The sequence below is a fragment of the Babylonia areolata genome, chromosome 17 (genome assembly GCF_041734735.1).
Source record: "Babylonia areolata isolate BAREFJ2019XMU chromosome 17, ASM4173473v1, whole genome shotgun sequence".
In the NCBI taxonomy this organism is placed as follows: domain Eukaryota; kingdom Metazoa; phylum Mollusca; class Gastropoda; order Neogastropoda; family Buccinidae; genus Babylonia; species Babylonia areolata.
This window is the reverse complement of record NC_134892.1, coordinates 17324869-17351744: the sequence shown is the minus strand read 5'-3', so window position 1 is coordinate 17351744 and position 26876 is coordinate 17324869. Positions and strand designations below refer to the sequence as shown.

Genomic DNA, 26876 nt, shown 5'->3' with positions numbered 1-26876 from the left:
TGAGTGTGAGTGGGTGGGAGTAGGGGATAGAGAGGAGTATTGATGGGGAGGCGGGGAGTGGGGAATGAAATGCAAAGCGCTTTGAGCAGTATTTCTGGAGAAATGAGCTACATAAATGTCCTTTATTATTATTATTAATTAATACTTTGACACAAATACTAACAAATTCTCCCTTTTGAGCCATTAAACAATACATTATTTTGACTTTGATACATCTTCTTTGATATATGGTAGTCTTCAACCAGCACAGCACACCGTGGGCTATCCCCTCTGTACGATGGAAGCACTGGTCGTTTTGGACACAAACCAGGTGAAGGAATACACACTGCATTGCTGCAGTGCAAAATTTTCTTGACCCACTAAACATGCCAAGGCACCCACAGTTTGATGCACAGCAAAGGTCAAATATTGATGCACACCATTATAACTTGGACTTTTCAAACGCTATGAATCAACTTCACAACCACACTGTCAAGACACCATACACAAATAATCACCACCATCCTGATAATTGTTTAATGACAGCATTCAGTCGATTCTACAAACCAGCAACATCACACACTCTTCTTCACATGACAATGAACCACATGTCATAATTCATTATCAATTATCACACTGACAAACACTTGTCACAAATATGTACACCCCAGAGAAATTGCGATGAAGACTGTATTCCTCATGTTTTGGGGTTGATGCTTGAAAAATTGCAAACAAGACAATCTGCAGATGACATTCTGAACACAGCCAAACAAAAGGACACATATATAACACATTACTGGATGCTGTGTTACAACATGCCATTTCCCTGTCCCCTCCACTCCCAGCCATGTTTGAAGAAAATTTAGTCACAAAAGCATTGCTCCTGAATCATAAACAGTTCATTGGCAAATATCAAGTCCTCAATGACATATACATAAAATTCATGTGATTTATTGCGTGCGCACGTGTGTGTATGTGTGTGAGAGAGAATGCGTATCTGGCAGAGCATGCCTTGTGTGCATGTTTTCAACTTTAATTCATATTCTGCTGTTTCAAAGAAATGGACAAACACACACAAAAAAAGCGGAGAAGTACTAGCTACACTCACTGACAAGGCAGCACTGATCGATCCAAACACAAATCTGTTTTACATTTGCTGGAGAAAGTCCTTTCATGTTTTTAATATATCTACAGCAACTAAAGACAGTCTTTTATCTTTCATGATATTGGTAAGCCTGAGTGGGTACTTGCAGTTAACCATGGCACTGTTTGCTGAGGGCGTCTTGAAAAATCCCCAAATCTTAGAGTTCTGGGTAGCGAAATCAGTAAAATGCTGAGGACTGATTTAAAAAAAATAAAAAACCAAAAGAGAGAATGAAGGAGCAGGATGGCAGTGTACAGTTCCTGAAACCACATGTTAGAACCGCCAACAGTTTTCATGGCATACACCACTGAACATAGTAAAGCATGGCAACATTTAACAAGCACAAACTGTCCTGATGACAACACAGCTGTTTCCTCTTGCAGCAGACTAGCATGTGGAAGTGAAAATGCTTCAGTGGCCAAGATCCCCTTTATCCATTTTAAAAAAGAACCAAAAAGTTGCTGTTTACAAATTGAAAAGTTGTACAGATAAAGGAGGGGGGGATTCAAAAAGTTATGGACACTACAGTGTCAATGACAGCTAAAACACTCACACAACCTCAGATATTTGACAAATCCTGTAATGTTACAACCAAGGATAACACTGGATCATGTTATACACAACAATATGAACACCTTATCTTGCACTGTTGATAAATTTTTCAGCTAGCTCCCCTGACTTTCCCTACAGACAGCCCATTTGTATGTGTAAGAAATTAAATTGCCCCAAAACAAATGTTAGAATTTATGAACTGAAACCTTCCAAACTGATCAGTTAACTAATGAGTTAGTCATAGACAAAATACAAAACTTCCTTTGTTATACTATCATCTAGTGAGAAGATGAAAGCATCCATATTTTTTGTTCGAAATTTGCACTCACTGATGACTTGTAAATGAATCCAGGAAACCACACAGAGTTTGAAACAGACTAATTTCAGATGGTTATATAGCCCCTGTACAGCCCCTTCGTCTAATTCTGTGGTCTTGCCTTGTGACTGAGAAGAAACTGGGTCAGATGCCATTGTTGACATGCACTGTTCATGTGAACCAGTCATCCAGAAAATAACTCACAGCATTACACTCTACACTTATTGGTTGCAGCGGAGAGTGGAAAGGTCAGTTAAGATATTCCTAGCACATAATGTCATTATGTAAATTAGGGGCCACTCCAAAAATTCAAAACTTGCTAAAAGCCTTGATCAGGCTCCTTCGCCTGAAACAGTTAACGGTAGGGCCTCGATCAAGGCCTATTGTCCGGAGTGTTAAAGAAGCACTCATCTCAATACTAAATGCATTTTTGTATTATTATGATTTCTGATCAGCACAAACTTCTGTTGAAAAAATAATTTGGCTCAACATTTAGCCAAGATATTTTCAAAATTCTGGAACTTGTAAATCCATAAGAATGATCTTGTACAACCAAAGAAGGAAATCTTCAATAATATCATAAGCACTAACATATATTTAAAAAAAAATCTTTTTATAATGCTAGATAAATACACCTTTTTGGCACTTTCGAAAAACAGACTTTCATAAATAAATAATCCCAGTTTGTTCAATAATGGATAAGGAGGCTGAGAGAAAAATGCTAAATATGCTGCCAAAACTCATTTCAGCTTAACTAAAATTCAAAGCTAATTTTTGTTCAACAGTCTTGATAGCCTTCATTCACAAAACCACCACCATTACAGAATGATGGAACTGACGCAGATGTTTAAAAAAAGAAAAAGAAAAAACAAACACACACAAAAAACATAACATGCCAAACAAATTCAGCATAAGTAAAAACTATTTAAAAAAGAAAGAAAAAAACAACAAACAATGGTGGTTGTATGTAATTGTTGTGCATTATATAATGAAAATTTGCATCATATTTGGCTTTCTGTTCAGGCATTCACAAACTTTAGCCCACTATACAATAAATTGATGGAAAAAAATGTTTGAGCAGGAATTTGTTTTAAACTGTCACTTGTGTGACAGGTGTTCGGTTGTCTGTGTGTGTGTGTGTGTGTGTGTGTGTGCGCACCAATACCAAATTTGGCTTAAACATAGTAGAAAAAAAATCTTCACAGTCACACCAATAACAGGTTGTAAGTCTCCTGATTTAAGTTGTATTTACGGATCATTTATGGTTTATTTTGTTGTGGCTCATTCCAGAGTCTGAAAACACCATATTACCACTTCCCAGTTGTCGGAACATAGGCTATAAGCGCTTGGTAAGAAACAGCATGACCTTGTTTTCCTTGTTCAAAATTAAATGAAAATTAATACAAATTCTGGACAGAACACATACAGTGTGACACTAACTACACTATCGACATAATTACTACATATGAATATTCTAATGTGGACGCTGAATCAACCAGAATGAATATAAAAGAAAAATTGTATCGACCGTTTCATTGAGTTTCAGTCAGCCTTGTCTGTGCAGATCCTGTTTTTTCTCGTTCACAATCAAAAGAAAAGAAAAGAAAAGAAATACAAATTCTGGACAGAACACATACTGTGACACTAACTACATCATTGACACGTTTCCTGCATATGAATGTTTTAAAGTGGATACTGTATTAACTAGAATGAACACAAAAGAAAAACTGAATCGACAGTGTCGCAGTTTCCCGATGAGTGTGACAAAGTCTGTCGAACATGGATTACCACAGATCTAGAGAAAATGGCTCAATGTTACAGTGTGCTTGGGGCGATGGCTACGTCTCCTTTACCGTGGACTTAAAGAATTTCTTGTATGCCTGAGATATACAAAAATAACATGACTTGAACAGTATTATCACATGAATACCGTAACCGATTTATCACACTAAAAAAACATGATTTAATACTAATTTTGAACGTCATTTGTAGACCCAGGTTTGTGCTGTGTGTAAGACTGTTTCCTATCACCTGAACATGCTTGGTTCAAATATGCTTTATGGCTTTAAAAAAAAAATTTTTTTATTCTAACCCGAAGCTTTGTAGTATCAAATACGAAAAACATTAAAAAAAAAAAAAAAAAAAAAAAAAAATCTAACTTCATTTCATACTTAAAAATAAAAATTTAAAAAAAAAATCATTTTTGTAAGAGTGTATCACAAGTGAGTCTTGAAGGTTTTGCCTCTTTATATTCTTGAAATGTAAAGTGAGAAAAAATATAAACACATTAAACAAATGGGTGTGCAATGCATAGTGTTTGTTATGAAAGTAAAATGGTCATTGATAGCTTTAAAAACAAAACAAGAGTTGTTAAGAAGGATGACTAAACTGAAAAGGAAAAAAAAGGGTGGGTGTGGGAAGAGAAGGCTTTTCATTTTGCCACAGACAGAATTAATTCCAAGTGACAGAAACATACATTAAAAACAAAAGAGATAAGAAATCAAAGAAGGCAAAGCTGGGGCACTTTTCTGAAGGTCTTAACAATCAAAAGCCTGTTGCGCAATAGATACTCGGGACCATAAATAAGCCAGACCCTGATGGTCAACATGCTTTCAACTCTACCTTGGAGTTGGACTAAGCCTTTCACACAAAACCCCTTTTAGGGGAAAGAGGAGAGATCCTATTGCCTCCAGAATAATGCTCTGCATTTTTCAAGGTTTTTCATCCCAAAGGGAGCTTCATGCGTCTGTTTAAACAGGCGCCAGTTTCACAGATAGATTAGTCAAGCCTGCTACTCCTTACCACATGTGGGTGATGTAAAATCCAAAATGACCAATAAATAATATTCTGCATGGCAGAATTTCAAGTCAATTTTGATATCAAGCAAACTGATTTCTTTTTGTTACATGCAGAAGTTAGCTTACACCTTCCCTACCTGTATTTTACGTTTATGCAATGACATATTACTTTGTCTGCAAGATTTGCATCACATTTGTACTTGGTGTCATTTTCTCACATGCTGATGCAAGTACTGCACATATCACATAAGTTATGAAACATGATATGGTGGAGTGTCTTTACAGATTAGTGACTTTCCTGAGTGAGGTAACTATCAGCCCTTCTGAACTTCACCCACAGTACAGACTACTGTGTGCACTGATGGTTCAAGCTGCATAACACAGTAAACTGTGTAACTCCTGCAAAGAACTACAATGATTGAAAAAAACAAACTAAAAGCCAAGAGAGAGAAAGACAGAAGGTGGGTATGGGCAACTCCAACTTCCAAGGTATGTGTAAAACTGGCACGCCAGTAAAGGGAACAGATTATCATTACAATGACAATGGATGGTGGAACAACAATAAAGAGTGGAGTGTTGGACTGGAGGTAACAAGTCTGCCTAGGAAGCCAGAGAATCTGAGCACACCGGTTCGAATTCAACACTTACCAGTATTTTTTCCCCCTTCACAGTCACTAGACGCTGAGTGGTGGTCTGGATGCTAATCATTTTGATGAGATGATAAACTGAGGTCCTGTGTGCAGCATGCACTTAACTCACGTAAAACAACCCATGGCCCAAAAAGGATTGTCCGTGGCAAAATTTTGTAGAAAAATTCACTTTGATAGGAAAACAAATACATTTGCAGGCAGGGGGAAAAAAGGAGAAAAAAAAAAAAGTGGTCTCTCACTGTAGCAACGTGCTCTCCCCGGAGAGGACAGCCTGAATTTCAAACAGAAATCTAGTGTGACAAAAGATAAATAAAATACAAAAGTATAAAAAGAAAGAAATCAAAAAAGAAAATTCTAAAATCCCAACACTACCATATTCATTCATTAGTTTTTCTTGGTGGGTGTGTGTGTGTGTGCGTCTATTTGTGTGTGTCTGTGTGTCTCTGTGTATGTCTTCATGTGTGTGTGTGTCTGGGAACAAATTTGTGTGCTTTTGACTGGTTTTCTTAATCCTGGCAGATTTAATGTATACTTTTGTTCTAATGTTAGTGATAAAGCAAACTTTGTGGTTAACACTGAACTGTGAAATCTACAAAATAACAAATAAAAAGAAGACATGACAAAGAAAAGAAATCATGTACAATCCAATAAAAAAATTTTTTATAAAAAACCCAACAACTACTATATTCTAAGAACAAAGCACACTGCGACAAAACAACACTTATTTTGAAATGAAAATATTAAAGATTACAGTTAACAAAACAAATTGTATGAATATTTCACACTGAAATTAAGTTTTGAAATGGAGGCTTTCCCACTGTCTGAATTCAAGACAGCAGTACAAACACAAGTTCTGTTGACAGGCACTTAGGCAGTAGACATTCTGAACTCTACAGAAAACAGACGCAGTCACTTGTTCCATTTCCATTGTTTTCTTTATTTGTGTCATCATTCACATTCAATATTCACTGTTGGCTGTAAAAACTTAAAATTTATTATTCCTTGTGAGAAGGAAAGTTGGTCCCCAAGTCGTCTGTCTCCATCAGATCAGTGCATGCTTATGTGACAGCAATTGGATTTTTCCTTCACAAAATGTACTGCTTTTTTTTTTCTATCATTCTTAATTCAGTCACTGAAAGAGGTCATCTCCAGAAGAGATTTTGTTAAAGAAGAAAAAAGAAAGCTCTCAAAAGAAATAGAAAAACAAAACTGCCTGTGCACATGCTGCTGTACCATGAAGTATGAATGCAAGTTCATGCAATGCTTTGGATGACATCTCAATGGCCAAAAAAGATCAGCAAGAGCCATTACAATGTACTGAAACTAGAATGGAAAAAGACAGGGAGAAGTTGGGTGAGGCATGTAGGAGCAGGGATTGCATGTACACAAGAGTGCTGCCATAACCAGTCTAACCAGGCCTAGCCCACTATAAGTCCCACGCCAAAGCGGTACTGTCCTTTGACATGATTGGCATAGCCACTGAGAGCAAAGGTGAATGGGAAAGGCTGCAGTTTCTTCTCCATCACGGCTCCTATGCACCAGTTTGTGTCTAGTTGGGCTGAAACAGAGAACTTGCAGAATAAACATCAATGAAGATTTATCAATATTTCATGCTTCTCTACCTCCAGAATGTTTGATCAGTTATTCTTATATTACTGTCACTGTTAAACTTTACCCACCAAATGATTTCAATTGTTTCAATTTTGTTTTACGTTCTTTATCAAAAGGAAATCATCACTGCTTTCATTTTTTAAATCACTCAGCATGTTGTAATTTCTTTCAACTGTTCACTGCCTACATGACGGGTTAACCTGTCATGTTTTTTTTTCAGAGCGCTGAAAGATAACAGATTCACATGTCAGTCATTTTTGCCAGCAACTTAGTATTTGCTCCCACCTTGTCTGTAAGAACTTTTGTTGTGGAACACCCCACCAACCTAACCATTCTGTACAATGTTTTCAAGCTGCATTTGTTTAAAATTTTGCAGTTATTTTGCAGAAACTGTTCAGCCTAGACTATTGCCATTTGGTAAAGTTTTTTGGCTGTACCTTGAATATTTTTTTAAAAACAAAAAAATTGAAAATGTCTCAACCACAACATGCACCATTTTCTTATGAGTTAATCAGTTATCATTCCTTTTCTGCCATTTTCAGAAGGAAGTTTTAATGTTAATTTCAATTCATTTGAAAGCTGACACCACTTAATACATATACAGAATTTCCTGGTCCCACTTGTGACAGTTACTGAAATATTCATCTTTGCACCATGCTACCCCAATGAACATATTTTTTTCCGCTGGTCAAATTGAAGCTTTTTTCTATGTTCGAGACCCTTGTACTTAAAATTCAGTTAACTATCCTGCCTGATAAAAGTGTATTTTCAGTTATATTTTCTGCAAGAGATTTTATTATGCAATGTAACTGCCCATTCTTTTCAGTGCTATAGACCTTCAAAGCTGCTATTCTGAGCAGATTTATGTGTCCAAATTTACTATTTTTCCCTACTTTGATAGGTATATTTTCCAGTTTCTTTGCTGCTGAAGTGGCTGCGTTTGCTTGTGCAATATATGGTTTATAGCATTAACATATGGTTTTAAAAAATACATGAGTTTCATTACAGTACCTTCATGGACAGTACAGTATGACAGTATTAACAGCTTGTTGCGTCGTTGCATCTTTAAAATGGAATATCTTCAGAATTGATCAAGATATTCACTTACTTTTTTTTCTGATATTGTCATGTTGTTTGCTAAAATTCACAATTCAGTCACCATAAAATATTTCATATTTCACTGTTACTACCTATCATAAATATTTAATAAAACCAGTACAAAAAAAAAACCTATATATGTTTGTCCTCAGCCAACCACCCCAAAATATACTGTTGCTTCTGACATGATTTTAAGTTCAGGATATTTTTTAGTACACATGGAAAAAGTGCACTGTCTTTCACCAGATACTATGATAGCCTAAACTATACAAATATCACTCAAGTTCTTGCTGAGGGAAAAAACCTCCCTATATCATGCCGTAAAATGTATCTTGCACTTGCCTTGGCACACTGATACAACGGCACAACTTGGTGTGTTGGTTAAAACCCATTCCTTACATCTTATGGCAACACCACAGACATACACTTTTATCAAAGCATGGAAATCATACAGATTTCTCAATAAAAAGTGTAAAATATATCAACCAACCAAAATTATATCTTTTGCTCATCCAAAAGTTGTGTGCTGAAATGTGAACTTTTCTACCCAAACAGCCTATACTGATCAGCATGTCATTCTTTTTGATTAAACTTTTTAATACCAGACAAATTTTATGGTCGTCTATCACATGGCATTGAGGCTTCTGGTCCACAGTATCTTTCTGATCTCATTCATCCTTACATACCCTCATGCCAACTCTGCTCTTCTTCTGACAACAGTATGCTTAGGATCCCCCCTGCTCGAACCAAAACATATGGCCAACACAGTTTTTCATACCAAGCCCCCTTTCTTTGAAATCAACTTCCTCAGCCTCTCCGCCACTCATCTTCGCTGCATTCTTTTAAATCCAGTCTGAAGACCCACCTTCCCCCCTCCTGAATAATTCTCAACAGCTAATCCCTTTCCAGTATGAACTAAAATGACTATTAGTGAGTGAGTGAGTTCTGATAGTTTCAGAAATTGTTGGTTGTATTTTTGACTGTGTACTATTTACGATTGTGTGCAATGACGTGTGTGGGTGTGTGTGTGTGTGTGTGTGTGCGCGCGCGCGCGTGCTTGTGTGTATTGTGGGTGTGGGTGTGGGGGGGATGAATAATTTTTGATAATGACCTTGTGTTCAATTTTTTCCTTTTTAATATTTACATGTGTTCTATTTGCAAATGCCTACAGCTTATTTTCAAGATATCATATAAATTTACTTTATCAATAGAATTAATAAAACATATGTAAAACTGCAGGTCATGTCTACCCTGATTAGCATTTCACGGTTTTAATGAAACCTTTTCCATTTGTCCATCTGACAAAGCACAGAATAAATTCATAAGGTTTGTACTCAACAACAGTTCACTGCAGTCAGTTTCATGGCAATAGTGTGTGGGTGGTCTTTTCTTTGCTGTCAATGTAGGTAGGACCACAGGCCTAGCTGGCCAAGAAAGCGTGACCAAAACGGACAAAATTGCTGATTTTTCCATCATAATTTTACCATAAGAAACATGTATTTAATAATAAAAAAAATATGTCAATAAAAAGTTTCCTTCACATTTCTTGTGTTGATTTGCTTGAAAGATTGATATATGAAAAGTTATGGAACGTTAAACATGATAGCGAAAAGTCGAATCGCAACGCCACCAGCGCCTTGCACAGCCTGAGGCCAGCCAGTCGAAGTCTGCGCATGTGCTGTTCACTCTCCATTCGCCAGTCAGATAACTCTGTCAACCTATTAATAACGCATACCACTGGAAAGACGAAACCACGCGCTAACAAATGGTGCAAGGTAAATTTTGATCATGTTTCAATCAGTCGGTGTAATTTGAGTTAGAAAAATTTCCAAATTTTCAGAACACCGTAAAAAATCTCCCTGACATCGTACAAAAAACTACTAAACATCACTGGAAAGCTCATTTTTTCATGAACTCAAACCTACATTCTGTTTATCGCTGAGTTTTGCCTATGACGCATGATTCTAATCTGCATACAACAACCCCATCGGGTCACTTCCGCTGTTTTCACTCACGAAGGTGGACACAGCTGAGCATGTGATGAAGCACATGTAGGCACAAACAATGGGGGAGATTTATGATATTTACAGCAAGATTGACGCATATCTCGGTAAGTAATCAACAGATTTCTCATTTATTGATGATGTTTGATGATAATATATATTATTATGATTGTATTTGCCTTATGAAAGAGGTGTTTTCAGTCACTTGCTTGGCCTCATTTCCGAATGAAGGCGCCATGAAATTGGGTCAGCGGGGTACATCTGATTTTCGAAGATTGCTTGACAAATATTCATTCCTAATACCTAAACATCCCAGTAGTTCCACTCATTAGATATTTATATGATTGCTGGATATTTTTTTTCTGGACTATGTTAGACTTCTTCTGGTTTGTATTCATTGAGAAAACATCAACGAAAAAAATCAAGAAAAGATAACTCCTGTCGGTCATTCGCACTTGTGTCAGAAACAACTGAATGAGACTATGAATATGATTTTCTAAGACCACACACACACACGCACACGCACATACTCACACACAACACACACACACACACAGAAAACCTGACCACTGAAATGAAAATTAAATGACAAAGAAAATAAGGAGACCTGAAAAAGGTAAAAAAAGAAAATAATAATGATAATGATAAAAAATGATAATAAATAAACAAATACATAAATGAATATATAAAAGAGAACTTCACACACACACACATTTGCTCAAATGCTTGTGCTGTAAAAATTCATGTGCACACACACACACACACACACATATATACAAAGTGAAAAAGGCATTTTGAATTAAAATTTTAAAGTCATGATTATAAAGTCAGTCATAAAAAGTCACTGGTAAAGCACATGTACATTTCACTTTTTTTCTTTTCTTTTCTTTCTTTTTTTTATACTCAGATGATGACATTCTGGAGAGGATGGAATCAAATCTGGTCCCATCAGGAAGAGGACGTCCTATGAAGCTGCCAGACCTTCAGCCCACCAACAGAGTGTTGCTGCAGGGACTTTGCTCAAGATTCTACTGACACCAGCACAAAGGACATGCAGCCTGGACACTTCACACAGCAAGGCGAAAAAGTGGCTGTTTTTTATGATGACAAATTTTATGTTAGAGAAGTCACTGAAGTTGTACCTCCAACAAGAGCCACAATACCATTCATGACCAGCTGGGGAGACAGGAATGCATTCAAATGGCCAGATACAGTTGATTGTGATCCAACTCATTCAAAATTTGTCTTGGCCTAGAACCTGGACATGTTCAGCACCAATGGGAGAACATGGTGTGTGAAGGAATTTGATGCGGTTGTTGAGAAATTCAGGGAGTGGAAGTCAGCATAAGTTTCTTTTTAATATATTTAGGTATATTTCAGACATATATATATGCAACTGTTATAACAGGTGAGAAGGTTCCTGAAATAGTGAAATGTTACATCAAGTTGGTGTATTTGGGAAAGAAAGCCAAGTGCTGGAGAGAGTGTCTGGTGGCGGGGTGGGGTGGGGTAGTGAGAATTATTCAATTTATTTGTCAGAAACAATGCATGACATTACTTTGTATGCATGATAGTTGGTTAAGTCAGATGCAGACAAACATTTTGATATGTGAACCATCTCTGTAGGCCAATTAGAAGTGGAGATGCAATGATATGCCTGTGGTGTGATTTTGTGTTACACTCGTGCACTGTTTTTTCACTTCACAAATTGCAGTTATAAGGGTCATTTAGTCGTCTACACTTTTTGTTTGTGAAGATTGTAGTTCTTGCAAAAAAATCAACAAACTCTAAGTAGTGTGTTATGCGTCTGAAAGAATTTTCAGGCACATTCGGAAATTTCCTAGACTTTGGCGGGGGTGTAGAATTGGCTTTTTGTCTCATTTTGCGTGTGATTTTGACAAATTTTAGGTGATTTTGCTGATGAATAAAAATGATTTGGATTCTTATACACTCAATGTTTTTGTCTTTTCTGTTCGACAGTAATATGAAAATGATGTAAAATATGTCCAAGCATTGTCACAAAATAAGAGGGAGATCAACAACAAAATCAATTTTGAAAACTGGAACACAAACACAAAAGTAAATACCCAACAATAATTTGATAGAATACTGAAGAGCAAATTTCACAAATATTTGGATGGAATTGCATCTTTGCAATCTCTGCAGACAATGTCAGGCTCTGTCAATGAGCATACATAAATGGATCCTCTTCCAAAAGCAACCCAAGGCTGGTTGACACATACCACAAACTAAAATGAATTAGTGTTATGTGGGTGTGTATGCATGACCATTCTCTAAAATGCCAACATAACCTTGTACTGCACTGACCTTTGAAGGTTGTGTGGGCATTGGGGATCTCCACTTGGTAGCCAATGGTGGCTGTGCTTTCTTGAAGCCGCATGCTGGTCTCCAGTTCAGTGGCCACAGAAAGCTGGTCGCTGATCTTGTGCACATAGCAGGCATGCAGATTACCAGCCAAGGGACTGATGTTGGCACTTGCCTGCCAGTTGTCACCTGCACACCACCACTCTTCTTATTCCTAGTGTCAACAACATGAAATATATGATCAATAGCTACAATGCAGATCTGCCTAACCTAATCTGACCTGTGTCAACAGCAACAAAAATTGTATTCTCCATATATACAAACTTATGGAACTTTTCTTTAAAACCCTGAACCCTCACTTGCTGTACTTTCACGCTGATATGTGTCCTTTCTTGCTACTCCATGTCACACTTTTTAAGTGTCCTGATCTGATCACAAAATCATCAATACCAGCTACTGAGACAGATTATCTTGATCAGTTCTACTAACACTATGCCCACTGTTGCCTACTTCTAATGCAAAGGTGTGCAGGAACTGAATGACATCAAGCATGTGACCAACAAACAAGAACTTGCAATCTTGCATTGTTAATTATTTACCAGGTTCTCTTCCACAGTATCTTTTACTAGTTTAGTGTTGAACATCCCATAAAACTTAAACACATTTCCCGCTGGTGATTCAGAGATTCCTGGCACACCAGTACAGAGAGGAAACACTACTCTGTGTGTAAACAAAGTGAGTCTATGAAATGACCATGTTCGGTTGTCTGTGTGTGATGTGTGTGTGTGGTAAACTTTAACACTGTCATTTTCTCTGTGAACACTTTCTCTGCCACTACCAAACTTGGGTTGAAAATGGTGGGGAAAAAATCCTCAACAGTCATACCAATAATAGGTTGTAAGTCTTACGGATTAAATTGTATTTCCGGATCAGTAACGGTTTATTTTGATGAGGTTCTGAATCCTGAAAATGGTTGGGTTTGAAGCCGACATGACCTCAATTTTCTTGTTCGCAATTTTAAGAAAAACATACAAATTCTGGACAGAAAACATACAGTGACACTAACTGCACCACTGACATATTTACTGCATATGAATATTTTAAAGTGGATACTGAATTAGGAAAATGTACTAAACAGAGAAACTGAATGGACCTTGTAGTTTCTGACGGTAACTGAGCCTGTCAAAAATGATCTCCACACGAGTGGAGAAAGCGGATACATGCAGAGTTCCTGAGGTGATGGCAACGTCTCCTTTACCACGGAATAAAAGGAATTTCTTACATTCCCGAGATATATCAAAATAACATGATTTAAACAGCGTTATCACCTTAAATACTGCTACCAAATTATCACGCTAAAAAAAGCCATGTTTAAATATTAATTTTTGAACGTCATTGATAGATCCAGATTATTAGTGTCGTGGGTTACACTGTTCTTGGTTCGAATCTGCACTGATGCCTTCTTTTATTATTTTTTTTTCCTTTATAACCAAAGTTTAACACATTAAATACAGAACACATTTTAACTATTTTTTCAGATTTTACAAACAATAATTTCATTCATTTTTTTTGTTGTTTTTTTTGTTCTCTTCTTTTATTTATTTTTTTTTTAAGTGTGTATCACAAGTGAGTCTTAAAGGCCTTGTCACTCTTGTTTTTCTTTTGTTTTTCCATTTCATTTGCCACTGGGACTGAAGCTGGACGTTTACTAAATTTCCATTAACAGCTTCAACAAAGATACCTAAATGATTTATATAAACATATCTTTGTAGTCACTGTCAGCCACTGGTCTCATAAACCCAAAACTGCAAACTAAGCAATTCCAGGAAATACAAATGAGTAGACAAACATAAGGTGCATTTTTGTTTCCTTTTTTCTTTTCTTCTTTTTCTGTGATGGGGTGGGTTTTATTCATAAAATGTTGCATATGGTTATGCTCAATCAAAAAGCAATAAATAATGCCAAAATGGTACTGTTACAAAGCATAAGAAATTCTGGTATTGCAAACACATTGATGTCTGAAATATGAAATCAGAAGAAAAACTACCTGTCATTATCATTGTCAAACATAACACAAACTACCTGTCATTATTCTGGTCACAACTTAAACATTATGTTAAAGGTGCAGTTCGGCACACTGACTCTGATGTTGTTTTGACAAATGTTTATCAAATATCTTATCTGCTTATCTGTCAGCTAAGGGCAAAACATATCTGTCCATCAGGTCTGGAATCTACACCAATGTTTACCAAAATAACTTACCTGTTAATCTGCCAGCTAAGGACAAGACAGATATTTGTCCACCAGGAATCTGTGGTCCAAACTGGTGCAAGAGCTCTGCTCCCAAAGACAGACTGGAGGTGACTCTCTGAAGATACTGGCCAACCAACAGTCCTAGAACATACCAACTAGTCATGAAATGATAACACAGCTGATATCAAACTCCTTGGTTACCATCGCAATTTAATGATAAAAATGTGTGTCAGGGCAAAATTTTGCTTTCTTCAGTAAGTTCACTAAACTTTTACTGCTCATTCATTTATTGGCTATGACGACCATTAATTATTTGATGTTGTTAGTAATTCATATGATAATGATGAGAATAGGATTAAAGATTTTTGGATCATATTGATTACAATATCCACAAACAAACAACAACAACAAAAAAAAGACAGTAGATTTACATTAAATTAGAACATATGTCAACTTCCTCTTACAGAAGGACAGTGTGTGCATGTGTGTGTGTGTGTGTGCGTGTGGAACAGCAGGGAAGTGTTCATGATATGTTTGGTAAAAAAAGAAACCTATAATTCTCAAAATGAATCATAATGGAATTCTGAAGTGTCAATATTAATTTCTGTTACAATGAGTAAATTCTCAAACAAGAGTAGAAGTAATACAAAGTCCTGGTAAATGATCAGCTTTCAAATTCAGTGAAGTGGGTGGAACTGTTGATGGAGCAAATTCTCATTTATATCAAGAAAACATCATATCACTATCAGTAACATCAATGATCAGTAAGTATTAAGTAATTCAAATCAAGTCTTTGGTCCGGACCTATTTTCATCTTGTCTGCAGTCGTGTGCATGTCATGAAATTTGTCATCATACCTGAGGTATAATTTCTTGCTCCTTGGATAACACATTCTGAATTCTGAGATCATGCTTTCAACCAAAAATTTGAGATATCTCCAGGATAACAGTCCACAGCTTTTTGCATTTCTTCATGGGCGCACAAGTCATAATAACAATAATCTCACAGAAAAAAATGGGGTGGGGGAGATGAAGAGAGAGAAAGAGGAGGTGGGAGTAAGAGCTGAAAGAAAGACATGGAGAGAATGAATGAGAAAGAGCCAATGAGAAAACGATAAAAACAATGATCACCACAAGCTCTCTAGATTACCTGAACTGCTGACAGGGTCAATGTTTCCTGCAGTGAGAGAGGCTGTGAAGTCACTCCCTTTGTAGTCTGTGGTGAATTGAGAGGCTACACACTTGTTGTTTTGTATCTGTAGTGATACCAAAAACATTGACTTTGAAACAGTTGATTCAGAACACCTGTTTTTAGCAGTAATCTTACAGCATGTGTGCATGTGTCAGGTAATTTGCACAAAAACATCATATTTTCTGGACAAATGGATATCTGCAAACACAAAATCATACTAGAACAACCACAATATATATATATATATATTTTTTTTAAGAGATAGATACACAATACATTGTGACTTCTCCAAGTGATAAGATGGATGTGAGGCCACGCCCCCTCAGTCTCCACCCCCCCCCTCCTCCTCACCCCTCTCACACGGTCACTTGATTCAGTTCTCATCAGACCGCGTTGGCTGCTTGCCAAGAATATCGCTCTGCTGCTAATTCGGTCATCTGTCGTCTGCTAACAGCTGTACAGCTGACATCACTCACTGACAGTTGCATCTTGGCCACTCTCTTGATTGCTCCCTTTATTTTCTATCAGATCGTCCTATAAATGTTCATCTCTATCTTCTCCTTCGAATTTACGCTTCAGTTCTTTCTGAGCATCAGCTAAAGAAAGAAATCATTTTTGATTTAGTTCGTCACGATCGCATGTCTTGAGCACTTAAGTAAAGCTTTCCAATGGGCAATAAAATATGAACTTTTTTTTTTTAACTACAGAAATTACATTCTTCAAATATTCTCATTTCCCTGTGATTGAAGATTACAGTCCTGTGTCATACTGTGAGATACACATATGAAGTGTATAATTAAAAAAAACAACAGAAAAATAAACATCATAGTATTCATACCTTTGACATTCTCACCACTTTCTGAATAACAACAACATATAATTATGGATGCATTTTACTACATAATTACTATGTATTTTACCATTAAGAAATTTGTATTTCAACTTCTGCAATCTAAACTGAGCAACAGACCCCTGGAGAGTTCCATGCCTACATGACTTATAAGAGGCAAGTCACATGATCTGCACTCTCGAAGTTGACTGACTTTCCGAATTTGCGAGCAACAAAAGTGATTGAGAGAAGCATAACATATGAAACAGCAGATTTTTTTGTGTTTTTGACTTTTTGCTTCATATTTTAGCTTTCTTATTGTGCATACGATGGTACTTCATTGTACAGCGTTTGGTTGTAGCAATGGAGGCTATAAACTGAAGAAATGGAGGACAGCAAACTATGTGAAAATCCATGACGTTCCGTACGGAGCTCCGGAGTGCTTGTGCAATGCACCTTTAAGTAATCACCTGTGTAAAAAGGTAACAAAAATTAATGAGTAAACAGATATTATGCAGATGTGAAAGATGCAATGACTTTTTCTTGCCTGTTCAGGGGTGAAACACTCATAATGAATTCATAAATTATATATACCCACAATCTATAAATTTCACCCGGTGCTGTCTTTGGGGAGAAAGGTATGCTTATCATACAACAGCTTTTTGACTGCTGAGACAATGAAAGTGATCGGGTATGATCAAATGCAAATCAGAAATCATTCTTTGTGTTCCGATCACAAAACACACGCAAAAAAAATCTTACCTGGAGACAAATTCATCAAATGAACCCTCCACTTTTTCCTCACATGTAAGAACGATTTCAACACCTCTGAGTTTCACAAATGCGGGGACTGAAGAGACAAAATGTTGAGATCACGCGTTTGCTTCTTTTGTCTATATCAATCACCTTTGGCATTGCTCGCATTTGGAATTAAAGTTAGACACGCACACGCAAGATCCAAGATGGCCGCGGAACTTTCCAGGGGTCTGTTCAATTCACTTCCAACGTTGTTTTTAATACACATGCATGGACATACTTGTATAACCAAATCAAATATGATAAATTCTAATCAGTTAATTAAAAAAAATTATCAATTTTTTTCTGATACATATATATTTTTTTTTTCATGTAATGCAAATTTGAAATAAGAAAAAAACAAACAACAAAAAAGCCCACACAAAAATATATAGAATATATCGATAAATTTATTTTATACTGAATTGTTGCCTTTTACCCTTCTTGCCAGTCAAATTCCTATTTTCCAGAAACAGAAAAATATACAGATTTTTGGGTTTCACAACTGAACCAACAATGCTAACTCAGTAACTAAAACACAAACAACAACAACAACAAAAAACAAACAAAAAAACAACAAAAAAACAAACAACACAACAACAACCAAATTCAGTGCCACGTTTGACTGCGAGCGAGAAAAGGAGGTGCAGATCTTTGCCATGTCCATATCTTCCCTGTCATTGAGAAGACTCAAGTGGAAGTGTACACATATCAGGAGAGCTCTGTGCATGTGCATGTATGTGTGTGTGTGTGTGTGTGTGTGTGTGTGTGTGTGTGTGTGTGTGTGTGTGTTGTGTGTAAAGGATGTGTCATTGTGTGTGTGTATGCATGTCTGTATTGTGGGAGCAACAGAATAATGGAACATACGGGTGTGCATACATATATATTATTTGTATATGTGTGTGTGGGGAGGTGTGGGGGATTGGGGGTATGGGCGTATGTATGTGTGCTTGTATGAGTGTGTGTGTGTGTGTGTACCGTGGAAGCTGCGATACATAGCCTAGGAATGAGTGTGTGGAGGAGGGCAGATGTTTGTTGAATATGTTATGCATGTGTGTGTGTGCATATGTATGTTTTACATTTATTTGCTTATTTATTTATTATCACTATTGTCTTTTCATTTTATTTTTATGTATTATTATTATTATTATCATTATCACCATTATTATTACCATTTTCTTTTTTTCTTTCCTTTTTTCTTTTCTTAAAAATTTATTCATTTATTCATTTTTTGTTTTATATATTCATTTACTTCTTTTCTTTTTTTCTTCTTTTTTTTCCGTTTCTTTTTTCTCAAGGCCTGACAAAGCGCCTTGGTTTACGCTGCTGGTCAGGCATCTGCTTGGCAGATGTGGTGTGTATATGGATTCATCCGAATGCAGTGACACCTCCTTGGGCTACTGATACTGAGAAAACTTGATTTCCTCTTACTTAACTCACTCCAGATGAAAAGCCCCGACTGGGGCCCAACTGTTTTCAACCATTTCAGAAGAAGGACCCAAATCAGGGCCTTAGATAGTTTTGAATTTTTGGAGTGGCACCTAATTTCCATAATGACGTCACAAGTTAAGAACATCTAGACTAAACTGACCCTTCCACTCTCCACTGCGACTAATAAATGCGGTGTGTGTTGTTGTGCTCGTGAGCAGTAGAGTTATTTTCACAGTAACTGGTTCACGTGAACAGTGTCAACAATGGCGTCTGACCCAGTTTCTACTCAGTCACAAGGCAGACAACAGAATTTGATGAATGGGCCCTACCGTGGCTATATAACATAGGAAATTTTCTATCTAAAATTACGTTTAAAAAACATACTTACCGTGACCCAACTAGTGCAGACTCCGGCAGGGGACTGACATTCCTGCCTGTGCAAACTACTATCTGCCTATGCGGAGAAAATGAAACTACGGCAGATAACCTTCTGAATTTAATCTGTTTCAAGCTCTTTGTGTTTTCCTGGACTCGTTTACAAGTAAACAGTATGTGCAAATTTCAAACAAAAAATATGGATACTTTCATTATCTCACTATATGATAGCATAAGAATGGAGGAAGTTTTATATTTCGTACCCTACTAACTTTTTTATTTTACTGATCAGTTTTGAAGTTTTCAGTTCATAAATTCTAACATTTGTTTTTTGGAAATTTTATTTCTTACCCATACAAATGTGTCGTCTGTGGGGAAGTCAGGGAAGCTAGCCGGCAGTACAAAGTGAGTTAACAGAGTGACACTGTCTAAGAAACCAGCAGTGTACTCTTGGGGTGTGTTGGATTCTTCAAATGAAATAGTTGCATGCAATCCATTAAAAAAAGTAACTCTTCCCAGAATAGCCCTTCATCCTGCCCCTCCCTTCCTTGCCTCTTCCTGGTCTATAGCTTCTCCAGCTTTCTATTTATGTCAATTTATGTTGTTGCTGTTTTAGTTTTTTTGTTCCTTCTATGAATTAGAGTTATGAATGCATGTCAATGACTGGTGTGTAAAGCACTTTGATTTTTCTCTGCACAAGAACACTATTATTGCACAAAGATGCTTTGACAATCATGTTTCTCAACAAGGACACAAAGAGAATATGAACATGGTCATCTTACTGAACTACCAGGCACAGACGTTGAGAGAAAGAATTACCTGTGCTACACATTTCATTCGTAATCGCTCACTGAAGGCATGGATAACATTGGCGTTCAAATTTCCACTTGGATCAATATCTCCTATCAGGATTGGGAATGCCTGAAACAGAATCTCAAATTAAACATGTTAACATTTTATTCTGAATTATAGTTAACTGAAAGTACATAAATATACATGTAAAATTATAAAAAGTACATGTGTATGCACATATAAAATCATCAATCCTTGTTTATATTTATACTGTGATAAAAACATCAGACAGAGTAAACTTTAAGAATCAATAACAACGTATAAATTTCCTAAGTACATACACAAACAATTATCATCAGTCCTAGTTTATACCCTGACAAAAACATCAGAGTAAAATTAAAGAAATAATGACATTAAGCTGTATCATTTCTCTAAAACTACCCCATGCATTGACACAATGAATACTTATTTAACATAAAATCAAATCTGCAGCAATTTACCATCACCAGTATTAATTACTAATACTAGACGTAGTAAAACACATTCACACAGACACAGACACAGACACATATTTCCTGCCTTGCCTACCCATTTCAACATTCTTCCAGCCATGACAAAAATTATTAATGTGAGTTGAACATACTTCCTGCGGAGAGAACTGTTTGGTGCCCACATATGTGCAACCAAACCGGTATCCAGAAGGCTGAAAGGTTGCTAAAGACAGGGTATGGCTGATCTGGAAATGACTGGACAGGCCCTTAGAAATGATCAGCTTGCCACCTTCAAAGACCTGTGGAAACACCTCTGCAAAAAAAAAAAAAAAAAAAAAAAAAAAAAAAAAAAAAAAAAAAACACCACCCCCCGAAAGAAGAAAATTTGTATAAGATTTACAAAATGCAAATTTGATTAAGACTGAGAATTGTAATGGGCATTTCATTATCACACTTTGATTTAAAAAACAACCTATTCTTAGAAAAAAGAGAAAGATGGAGAGATGGGGGTGTGGGAAGGACTATTATTTTAACAACAGAACTCTGGATAGACTGAGCAAACAAGAGAGACAGAGAAAGGCAGACAGACGGAAACAATGAGAGACAAAAACAGAGTTAACAAATATTATTGAAATAATGGCAAAATATAGGACAAACATGCTTAAAGGAGAGAAACTGGGCCGTGTCAACATTAAAGTGAAATGGAAGTTATTTCAGCTGCTGATGCTGTGATGGTCCAGTTGGGAGAAGCAGTTGCAGTTGTGTCTGCTAAAATTCCCGGGTTTGAATCTCGGTGATGGCGCCTGGTGGGTAAAGGGTGGAGATTTTTTCAATCTCCAGGTTAACATATGTGCAAACCTGCTAATGCCTGAACCCCTTCGTGTGTATACACACACACAAGATCAAATATGCGTGTTAAAAATCCTGTAATCCATGTCAGCGTTTGGTGGGTTATGGAAACAAGAACATACCCAGCATGCACACCCCCAAAAATAGAGTATGGCTGCTTAAATGGTGGGGTAAATAAACAAAACAGTCATACACGTAAAATATTAGATGTCTGTCTGAGCGTGTATGTGTGCGTGTCTGAAATCTGATTGAATGACACAGGAAACGAATGATAAGCACCCAGTGAAAGTCGTTAGTTGGCTCTACCCAGGTAGGCAGCCTGTTGTGCAAATGACCCTGTGTTTGTAAAGTGCTCAGAGCTTGGTCTCAAACCGAGGATAGGCACTATATTAGTATCCATATTGATCAATCAATCAAGATATCCAAAGGAAAAAACTGCAAAAGAGATTGTAATGTAACCGATAGAACTGTACATCATATTTTATAACAGAAAGGGCCAAAATGTACAGAAAGGGCCAAAATGTACAAAGTGCAAGATAAATTTATAATATATATATTTATGTGGTTGAAATGCAGATTCAATCATACCCACTTACTTTCAGTTGCGTACACCAGCCTGCCTAGATCTGGCGAAACAGCAAAATGTTGCAATGTGCCTGAAGCGATGGCAACCCATTTTTTTCTTTACAGAAAATTCAAGCTTGTCTTAAATAATTGAGATACATGAAAATGACATGTTTTTAAAGATGTTACCTCCTCAAATGGATTGATCGATTGACCATGCTGAACACTAAAGTTTAAATATTAATTTCAGATGTCAAGAAGTACATGTGTCTTGGTCCTGTTGTAAGTCTTTTTGCTTCCACTTTATCATACAGGGTTCAAAATCCACTCCCATACACCTTTTTTTTTTGCTTTTGTTCAGGTTTATAAACTTTACTACAGAACACAATTTCAACGATAATCTGAAAACATTTTTCTAGAATTGTTTTTGTTTCACACTAAATCCTCCTGTCTTTTACTGCTTTCAATATTTGAAGAAGACAGCTGATGAACACTACGCCATCAGAATTATGTTCTCTCTATCCATAGGGAGTTGTGTCCGGCTGTCTGGCAGTTCCTCCAAACAATCCACAGGGAAATGCACATTGTGGATCAGTCCTTGATGTTTACTGCCAAGGAACTGTTCAGGGAGGGTCTCGGAGGGGAAGACAGAAAAACGATAGGCTGACAACACTGCAGAATGGAGACAGGAAAACCATTTTCAGAGACCCAGGCTTTGATGCACAAGCGACATAGACAGACCTGAAGGAATCTGGTGAACAGTTCTCAACAGACCAGGAGGAATCTGGTGAACAGATCCTGACAGACCTGGAGGAATCAAGTGAACAGTTCTCGACAGACCTGGAGGAATCTGGTGAACAGTTCTTCTGTATGGCACCCCACTGACACTTCACAGAGTTGAGGGGGTGGGGAGAAGATGTACGGGCAGGTGTTAGAATGGGGTGAGCAACAAATGGCTGACTCAGTGACTGCTCCAAACTAGGCCTATGTCAGTATGTGACAAAATATTCAAGATAAAACTTCACTTTTGCCTGAGAGGGAGAAATAAATGGAGCAGATCTATCATTTCCATGCAGACACATTTATAGAACACACCTGGTCTCAAGCTGCATTTGGAAAGACAACAAACATCTCATATTTTCACCCTTTTCTCCATGCCGTCAAATATTTTGAGTCCATGTCCATGTCAAATATTGTGAGTCCATGCTGTTTGGGCCTGGAGAATCAGTGGCCTGAAGGTAAATGATCAATCACAATTTCCGAAAGCTCAGACTCTCTTTTGTCCTTCATTTTCCCTGAGGGCATTGTTGGCCTGCCTGTCCTTCCTGAAGTGCATTACCTGCCTGACCTACAGTGACAGAATAGTCTGCCCGTATAGTGGATTTGTGTCAAACGGTAGAGTTTTTCAACAGCAGAGGAAGCATATACGTTTTTGCACAATTTGTTTACCATTTGACTTTTTAAGCTTTTCTCCACTGAAATTAGCCACTGAATGTTTCTAGTTTTCCAACAAAATGCTGCTTTACTATGTTTTTTTTCTTTTTTTTTCTCAAGGCCTGACTAAGCGCGTTGGGTTACGCTGCTGGTCAGGCATCTGCTTGGCAGATGTGGTGTAGCGTATATGGATTTGTCCGAACGCAGTGACGCCTCCTTGAGCTACTGATACTGATACTGATATGTTGGTGATTTCCCAATCCCAAGGAAAACATAACTGCTGATGATGTCAAAAAGCTAAAATGAGTACTTCATGCTGCATGTATCAAAATTCAAAGCCCCATTTTGATACATTAAAGTTGAATATTTTCTGTGTATATTTCAATCAATTTCAATTGTTTTGATTTGTTTTCTTTAGCCAGTTTACGCCATCTTTTTATTTCGTTCTCTCCTAGACCTACACTAATACTGCCACTTTCCATCATACAGCAAGTTAAATAAGAGAAAATCTAAAATTCTGCATGTTCCTTTGTGAATTTTTTTAATATTCTAAGGATTTTACAGGCATGCCTACCCCCAGATTTCAATTTCTGGGACATGGATAAAAAAAAATCAGGGGCAATTTATGATACGCTGAGAGAGAGAGAGAGAGAGAGAGAGAGAGAGAGAGAGAGAGAGAGAGAGAGAGAGAGAGAGATAGAGACTCAGAGAGAGAGAGAGAGAGAGAGAGTAGGAGAGGAGAACTGTTAAGATCTGTGTGTGTGCACCCTTTCTCTTTAACTGTAAGAGCTCATGGCACTTTACATGAAAGAAAAAATCACAGATTACACAAATCATTCATGACCACTCTTTCTCAACTCCCCCCCACCCCCCACTCCGTGACTCCCTCTCCCATTCTTCATGCATCCTTCTTCTTTCCCTTGACTACCGCCTTCACCATTGAGAAGATAATCCAAAGTGCATTCTAAACTCTTATTCTTTTCTGGGGCAAATCCTGATACACGGGGACAGCAGGCAGGTCTGATTTTGGCAGCCACCTTCATGACCAGTGATTTCAAATGTAGACCTGTGTTCTTATGTTTGATCAGGAATGTATGCCTGGAAACCCTCCTGTAAGTTTATTCATCCAACAGGAAGAAAAGGGCAGTTTTGTAAAAGAAAAGACTTCCATTGCACAGCAAGCCTTTGTCTCTTGTAACCTGAATTCAAGTTACACTTCACAAACACAAGAATAACTATAAGTTACTATAGCAAGTCACATGATGAAGTTTTGCATGAGGTATACAACTGTTCCACTTCCAGAGTCAGTTCACTTTAATTAAAAACTCGACAGCCTTAGATACGAAAACAGGCAATAACTACCGATAATCCTAGGATGTCGGTAACAGGACCTATGTCAATTTTACCTTTGCAATTTTTGTGCAAATCTTCAAATGTACCAGGATTCAGAGCACTGTCAACTGGTGCAAGAATTGGTGACTCCGGTTGAGGTTGTTGCGACGGTGGTACCGGCGGGGGAACTGATGGAATTGGAGGAGCAGGAACATTTGGCGATGGTGCTGAACTGGTTGCTGCGTGAACATTACCCATATTTCTAATGTGCACCAAATTCTAGCTGCATCAAACCTAAAAGGAAGTGTGAACGAAGGATAAAAACGAGAATGACGGTAACCTTCACCACTCCGCCATGTGTACGCTGTCTGCGCAGGCGCATGCGTTAGGTGAAAAAGGCATCCGGTTCATTTGATCTGAAGCTTTTGACATTTTAAGAACATGTAAAATGTAAATGATTTTTGTACAATTTCATTTGTATTTATAGCTATATAAAAGTTGAAGTTTTTTAATTGCATATTTTGAACTATCAATTTGTCAGTTATTTGTTGGGGGGTTATTATTCTAAAATTTATAAATCCTTTAATTTGTTCATTCCATTTCGGAGCTGCACGTCCTTGTCAGCCACATGTCCGGCGATCAAGCGAAGAGAAACAGTCGACATTTCAAGTAACTTATTATTAAAAAACAAAGGTAATCCAAGAGCATAAGGGTGTTGATCTTTCTTTTCAGTTTATTTTTCACAAATGTAATAATTCATAGTAACAGAGGTTCCATTGGGCTGTTGACCCACGTGATGTTTGAGGTGTCCAGCATTGTCCTTCTTCTTCCGTAAAGTCTCCTCAATCAACAGGCTGATTATTATGAGATTGTGAAACGGGGGATCTGCTTAAAAAAAGAAAGAAAAAAAAGAAGAAAAAACCCTAGTCTGCTTCCTATTTCTTTAGCACGAGATTACTCACATTCATACCACAAAGTGACACCCCCACCCCTACCTTACCTACTCACAAACCAACACACACACACACACACACACACACACACACACACAAAACAACAAAAAACAAAAAAAGGTAAAAGCTAATTGTGGAGCTGCCAGCAGGCTACCATCCTTTAGGCAGAGTGAGAGGTCAAAGTCCAGTTTTGTTGAAGGGGACCCTCACATATCAAAGGGCATTGTGGAAAGCCCCATTGCTAAGCAACCTCCATGCAGATCAGAGATGTAACAGCTGTTTGCACCACCTTCCCATGTCTGTAACTGTGTGACCCTTTACCATCCTCTTTCACGCACACACACGCACACACACACACACACACACACACACACACACACACACACATTTTCTGTCTCTGTCTGTCTGTCTGTCTCTCTGTGATGGATTTTTTTATAAATGAACTAGCAATTGAAGTTATCTACAACGGGAGGCATGGAGGTACTTTTTTGTGTGATGCCTTCGAATTGTTCATTCTTCTTTTGGCTGATGACATAGTGTTGATTTCAGAAACGGCTGTAGGTCTGCACACCCAATTGAATAGTTTGTATAAAGCCGCAAATTCTCAAAAGTTAAATGTTAACATGTCTGAAAGTAATATTATTGTCTTTCGAAAGAGTGGTTATGTAGGTGCAAGGGAAAGATGGTTCTACAACGGTGCAGTAATGCCTGTGGTAAATGCCTGCAAGTACCAAGGAATTCTTTTCTCCACATGTTGAAGTTTTGCATGCTTGTAGTTGTAAAGATATTGCTGGTAGGGCCAAATGTGCTTTATTAAGTATTATGCAGAAGTTATATGCTATTTACAATAACTCACTTGAATTGTTTATCAAACGTTTTGAATCTCAAGTTCAGCCCATAATGCAGTATGGCTCAGAAATATGGGGTTTAGATGAAGCTGTGTTCCACTGTGAAGCTGTTCATTTGTTTGCTATAAAAAGATAACTGGGCATTGATAAGCGAACCCCAGATGACCTTCTGTATGGTGAAATGAATTGTTATCCTGTATATATAAATTCTGCAGTTAATTGTATACCCTACTGGCTAAGAATTTTGCAAATGGAAGATTTTA

General features: G+C 37.3%; 2 protein-coding genes across 2 annotated transcripts in view; one reads left to right on the top strand and one right to left on the bottom strand.

The window, feature by feature from the left end:
• Nucleotides 1–495: 495 nt before the first annotated feature.
• Nucleotides 496–25188, bottom strand: LOC143291694 (mitochondrial import receptor subunit TOM40 homolog 1-like). Its single transcript, XM_076601717.1, has 7 exons — nt 24887–25188; nt 20786–20946; nt 20170–20271; nt 15879–15984; nt 14739–14870; nt 12480–12665; nt 496–6997 (listed from the first exon to the last, which is right to left on the bottom strand). The coding sequence occupies exons 1-7, from the start codon at nt 25068–25070 to the stop codon at nt 6858–6860; spliced, it is 1011 nt and encodes a 336-aa protein (XP_076457832.1). The 5' UTR covers nt 25071–25188; the 3' UTR covers nt 496–6857.
• A 169-nt stretch (nt 25189–25357) lies between these two features.
• Nucleotides 25358–26876, top strand: part of LOC143291417 (zinc finger protein ZPR1-like) — a 65762-nt gene continuing 64243 nt past the window's right edge. The window contains exon 1 of the mRNA XM_076601257.1: nt 25358–25505. The gene's annotated coding sequence lies outside the window, so the exon portion shown is untranslated. The remainder of the gene's footprint in view (nt 25506–26876) is intronic.

Coding starts and splice junctions, on each gene's coding strand:
- LOC143291694 (XM_076601717.1), bottom strand. CDS start 25,070: ATGGGTAATGTTCACGCAGCAACCAGTTCAGCACCATCGCCAAATGTT. Junction 12,666..14,738: donor CTTAGCTGGCAGATTAACAG/GTAAGTTATTTT, acceptor GGTGGTGTGCAG/GTGACAACTGGCAGGCAAGT. Junction 6,998..12,479: donor TGCCCACACAACCTTCAAAG/GTCAGTGCAGTA, acceptor TCTCTGTTTCAG/CCCAACTAGACACAAACTGG.